The following is a 5,675-nucleotide window of genomic DNA, read 5'->3' as shown; positions in this document are numbered from 1 at the left end:
TTTGTTTATTGCTTTGAATATTAGTTATTGATGTTTAGATGTTTTGAAGGAACCTATCCTAATTCTTGACATACTCCTGTACAGATATCCCTCAGAAAGTCATGATTTACATATAAGTATTTTATTTAAATGAAAAATCATAGCTGCAGAGATGTCATCTAGAGGTTTTTACAAATGTGATGGCACTACAAAGTCCAGTCAAGCTCGCTGTCACTGTGAAAATAAGATTATTACCATCTTTGGATGCTATTTTCAGATCACTAAAGACAAACATCTTTCTAAAAGTGCATATCAAACAATTGATAAGGCCCCATACAGAGAGACGCTTACTAAATCATTTTTAGACAAAAATAGCACAAAGAAATATCTGTACTGTCTATATCTGGAAAACATAGTAACGCAGGGACAGTTAAATAGTACAGGGTATATTCGGTGGCACTGTGCTGCACAAAAAATAAAATATCCCGTAGAAATTTTGCAACACCAAACTCATCAGAGAACTGAAGGCTTATCACGGTTTAAAGGCACAAATCTACCTAAAATAAACACAATAAAACCTAACATTCCTCCAGACAGTGCAGCATCTGATTTATGTTAATATACATTTACACTCAGTTATATATTATTATCGTCATAATACAATCAAATGCCATCTAACATTTAATAGCTGACAATGGGTGTACAGAATGTGTCAACAGTTAACAATACAGTGGTTCTACAGTATTCCCACTATCCATTTTAGATGCTTCTACAGAGCCAAGCTTGGTGGTGTTGATATCGAGGTCAGTGAAACTCCAGGGAACATTGTACAACTGCTGACCAAAGTGAGCTGGCAAATATGGAGAGCAAAGTGCAAAGTAAGTCCACACAGTCCTCAGCTTCTCTTTCTATAGTCAAGCCAGGTTGTTTTTTCTTTTTGCAGCTTATTATCAATGGTCTCATATCTGTGCCTCAATCCCGAGGGTGAAGGAATATTTTGAGCCCGGAAAACAATTTATATGTGGGTGAACTATTACCACGGAAGATTCATTTAATTTGTGCAAACAAAAATCTGTTCTGTTCAACTAATGTATTTGTTATTATAGATAAAGTGCACAGCAATAACCTCACTCAGTTTTGTTCATTTCCTCTCTAATTCCCTGCTCTGTGTGCCCTGGAACTATGTTTATCTTGATCTCTCAACATCTCTCCTCATATCTGTCTTGCTCAACCCGACACAGTGTTACAGCCACAATTTAAGCAATCAAAACAATTGGAATAGGTCATTTCTGATTGGCTGTTTTGTCTCCAATTTGCTAGTAGGATTATCAGTTACTAGGGAAGGAGTAAAAAAAAAAGGTAGGGTCACCGCACCCACACAAAAGTAGTGAATACAGTCTTGGTTACATAGCTAGTTTTATCAACCACTTTTAAGTTAGTCTCCACCCAGGTAGACCGTAGCTGACTTAGCGGTTGCTAACTAAGCTAACTGGCTAACTTGATTATTGCCAACTACTCAGACAAGGCATAATACTCAGTACCTTTGAAAAAAGTACCACTAAATGATTCACCTCAGTAAAATTTATGTAGCTATTGAACTAACTACTACTAATGACCTAATATCATGCTTTTAAAATAAAATGTAGCAACAAAATAATATATTAGATAAAGATCTTTAACCACTCACTGAGCTGCCTCTGTAATTATGTGCTCTGCTAAATAAACAGCATCTAACTAAGCTAGCTTATGTAGTTCCTTTAAAAAAAAACTGAAACTGTGCCTTTAAACTACAAAAAATTCTAAATCTAAGATACAATTTTGTTGGACAGTTTGCTACATCTCAGTGCATTCATCTGGTTGCTATTAGGAATTTGTAAATTAGCTTGCAATATAAATATTACACTCACGTCAAGGTTGCATGTTTGCATTTTTTACAAGCACTTAATTGTGCTACTGAATTAAAACATTTATCGAAACTTTTTTCAAAGGTACTGAATGATTATCATGCCTTGGCTGAGCTAGTAATAATCAAGTTAGCCAGCTAGGTTAGTTAGCTATTGCTCACCTAGCAACCATATGTCAGCTACAGCACCTACCATACCGAAAAAGCTTAGTAGAGACTAAATGAGAAAATTTCATAAGCAACCAAAAATACATTCAGTACTTTCATGTATGTGTGTCCCTACTTAGCATTTCCCCAGTGCTTCCCTGCTCCCCTCTTTCAGATTAGCTGTAATCAATAACCACTGGAGACAAAAAACACCTTACCAAAAATGACTCCAGTTTTTAGACAGGCTAAAATTGTGACATGACTGTAAAGGTGTGTTGAGAGAGAAATCCAAGTGTCATTCACATGAATTTTACCTCTGAACATTTATTCACCCTAAACCAACCAATGTGCCATCTGTATGTAAGCTGTAAACTGAATAGCAGCAGACTGTGTCTGTCGGGGTGAAACTCCAGTCTCTCCTGTTTTCCCTCTCATCTCTGTACGGTTATGAGGCAGTTTCATAAAGTGCTGGCTTAATATGTGCAAATTGGGGGGAATTAGAGAGTAAATTAGTAAATTCAGAGGTTATTACTGTTCACTTGGATAACTGAACATGCAAATAATTCTATTGAACATTCAAATACATCTATTGAGCTAAGTAAATTATTCTCTGCATGATCATTTGTCTACAAAGTAGAATTGATGTGCTTGCAAAAAATATTTTTCTGTGCTCAAAATGTCCCATAGTGCATCTGTATTGATGCCATACTTGCCTCCTATATTCTTTTTTCCTCACCTTCTCTCTTGAAGGAAGCCCAGTGGGCTTTGCAGTGTGCTTCAGCCACTTGCATTTAAGGGAACATTACATTCAGGGTGTACAGGAACACTTGTCTGTGTCAGACTCCAGTCCCAGTTGAACCGAACATCAGAATCAGTCTGAAGCTCAGAGCCAAAAAGCCAGTCCCCAGCAGGTCACCCAGAGCTGTGAGGTAGGGGATGGAGAAATTGTCTGGATCCAGTCCCCTTTGCCACAACCAGCGCACCACCAGCCTGGCCACGTAAAGCAAAATCACCACCTGGATAATGTGTTGGAGTCAAAGTTTCAAATGAGAATATCTCAGATTGAAGGAAATCAAAGACACTTACAAGTCAATTTTAATTAAATCTTGAAGGAGTAGACAGATTTTTTTCTGGCAGTATGAATGGCAAAAGGTTTATCTGGTTATTTGACCTGAAGCAGAGCTGCAGACAGGTAGCAGATGACGAAGGTGGGTGTCATGGCAATATGGCCTCCCTGCAGGAGGTGGATGGTGTAAAGGAAGAGGAGGTGACCCGGGACCACGAAGATGACCAGGACTCTGGCAGATTTGGAGTTCACATCTGGGTAAATACAGAACGAGTAGTAACAAGATATGTGAGCTTCTATGTTCAGTGTCTTTTAACTTTTAAAAATGTGTTTCTAAGAAGCACTAGAGCTTTTTGCTGTGTGCTGGTTTGAACAATGGAAACTGTGGTAGAACTGACTGATGCATCTATCTTGAACCAGTGGCATTATTAAATTTACTTAATTTCCCATAAACTTATTTTCAGGTACAAACAAACTTGTAATAAAGGAATAGTTTGATAACTTGGGAAATATGCTTAAGTTATTTTCTTTCTTAAAAGAGAGTCATTCCAGGCCTGTATGTAGCTGAACCCAGGTTAATAAATGTTTATCAGTACCTCTAACCCTCACAAATGAACACATCTTCACATATTGTTTTTACACTTCACGTTTTGCATCACTAAAACTGTTACCTTTGGACAGAGCCAAACTAACTATTCTTCAAACTCAAACTCAGAACAACTTTATTAATCCCACTAGGGGCAATTAGTTACGAGCAACTTGTACACAGAGGAACACAAAAACATAAAAACAAATATGCCAGGGAAGTAAAATGTGAAATAAAATCTATGAAATAGACCTGGATGGTAGCCCTGGATGGCAACTGAGAAGTTCACTTGCAAAAAAATGCACGGTAATAAGTAAGTAAGACCCTGAGCTTTACAGAGGATTTGTTGTGTAGCGTACATACTGGCCTGGCATCAGTCACAAGCCCTTAAGGAAGTTCATTATAAGGACATGCAGAGTTACGGACCCACAATTGACACTTTGCGACTCTTCCCACCATCAAACTATCAGATTGATAGGAAACAGAGACAAAGGACCCCTCTTCCACAAACAGACCATGCTGTTAGCATGTCCGAACGACATGGAACCAGACCAAAGGTCAAAGGGTCAGCTCCAGAGGATCAACCAATGGTCACCAGACAACTGGAGAATATAGGCAAAATCTCCAGTTTGTAACCATAAGACTTTGTCTGTTGATATTTGATTGTTTCTTGTATAGGACAAGTAACAACAAAAGGACTAATTAACACTAAGGTGTGAATCCTGGCCTCTCTGTGCCATGCATGAATACACACACACACACACACACACACACACACCAACCTCCCTTCCTCTGCCCCTCTCTAGATAAGAGTCATAAACTACAACCCACATTCCAATCCTGGGTAGTGACCAGCAGAACTCTCTGCACAGACACAGATCTGAGGAAGAAAGTAAAATTAAATATCTAGCTGTTCTGTAACTCATGAGATGTTCCTATGCAATAGTTTAACCCCAAACTTCTATCCCATAGAATGTTTTAAATGTAACATGTAGATTTTAAGACAATGTCCTTCATGTGACCGTACTGTCAGCATCCTTCACACAAGGTAACATACTACATGACATCCAGCATGTCCATATTATTATTATTACAGTCAAAGAACTGCTGTGTAATCCACATGTATAGACCATTAGCTTTGGGAAATGTTTATATTTTTGTTTGATCAATTAACCACTTGTATCATGATTAATTCCAGGTTTGAAGGATGTAATATGAAATCAACACTCCTATTACTCCTTTCTGCCATTATTAGTGCAAGTAGTTTATATGTTATTTCACTTAATGTCACTGCGAATTTATAAGTAAACTCTAGATTTAAATTATTCCAAAGTTCAGTGGAAAATTACTCTCTTCTCCAAGTGGAAACACAGGAGATTGGGGAAGCCCCTGAAACATGCACACACACACACACACACACACACACACACACACACACACACACACACACACCCCCGGGGGATAAAACAGTCATGAACAATTCACATAGTTCAGAACAGGCCAGAAGAGAACTAGAAGAGGAAGAAAATCAGAGAAACCCAGAGGACAAGAAGATGCGAGAAGCGAGAAACGATGCAGAAACTAGAAGCTGAGATCTTTGCTCAAAGCTCAGAGTCCCGGCTCAAAGCCCGGCTCTGTAGCCATGGAAACTCTTAGCTCTAAGCTGCTCGCCACAAACTCATGACTCTTAGTCATTTTTGCTCTTTTCGCGTCTTTTATTTTTCTTTGCCACAAGTAACATAATTTTAGTCGACATGCGCAATCTGGGGTTAGGGTTAGGGTTGGTAAGACCAACTGAACCAAAACAACAGAAGTGCCTCAGAGTAATTTTGTAACTTTTAAATCATCATCAAGTTTTCCTTTTTGAAGATTTTGACAACTTTAGAGTCATCTGGTCAACGCCAGTCTCCTCTAAAGTTATCCAGCCAAAGTGAAGAGCATTAGAGTTTATTTCGCATCAACCCGCAAGAGACACCAGCAGATAACATCTGCAC

General features: G+C 38.5%; 1 protein-coding gene across 2 annotated transcripts in view; it reads right to left on the bottom strand.

Moving 5' to 3' along the window:
* Window positions 1-38: 38 nt before the first annotated feature.
* LOC111668672 (solute carrier family 41 member 1-like) overlaps window positions 39-5,675 on the bottom strand; it is a 19,092-nt gene continuing 13,455 nt past the window's right edge. For both annotated transcript variants that reach the window (XM_087178860.1, XM_023424792.2), the window contains exons 9-10: window positions 3,201-3,349; window positions 39-3,045 (exon numbers count right to left, since the gene is read on the bottom strand). In XM_087178860.1, the coding sequence (XP_087034986.1) occupies window positions 2,866-3,045; window positions 3,201-3,349 (329 nt within the window). In that variant the 3' untranslated portion in view covers window positions 39-2,865. The remainder of the gene's footprint in view (window positions 3,046-3,200; window positions 3,350-5,675) is intronic.

This window comes from Seriola lalandi, unplaced genomic scaffold (assembly GCF_002814215.2).
Source record: "Seriola lalandi dorsalis isolate HSWRI2012SDOR001 ecotype SW California unplaced genomic scaffold, Sedor1 jcf7180002054748, whole genome shotgun sequence".
Lineage (NCBI taxonomy): Eukaryota > Metazoa > Chordata > Actinopteri > Carangiformes > Carangidae > Seriola > Seriola lalandi.
This window is presented reverse-complemented; position numbering and strand designations above follow the sequence as displayed.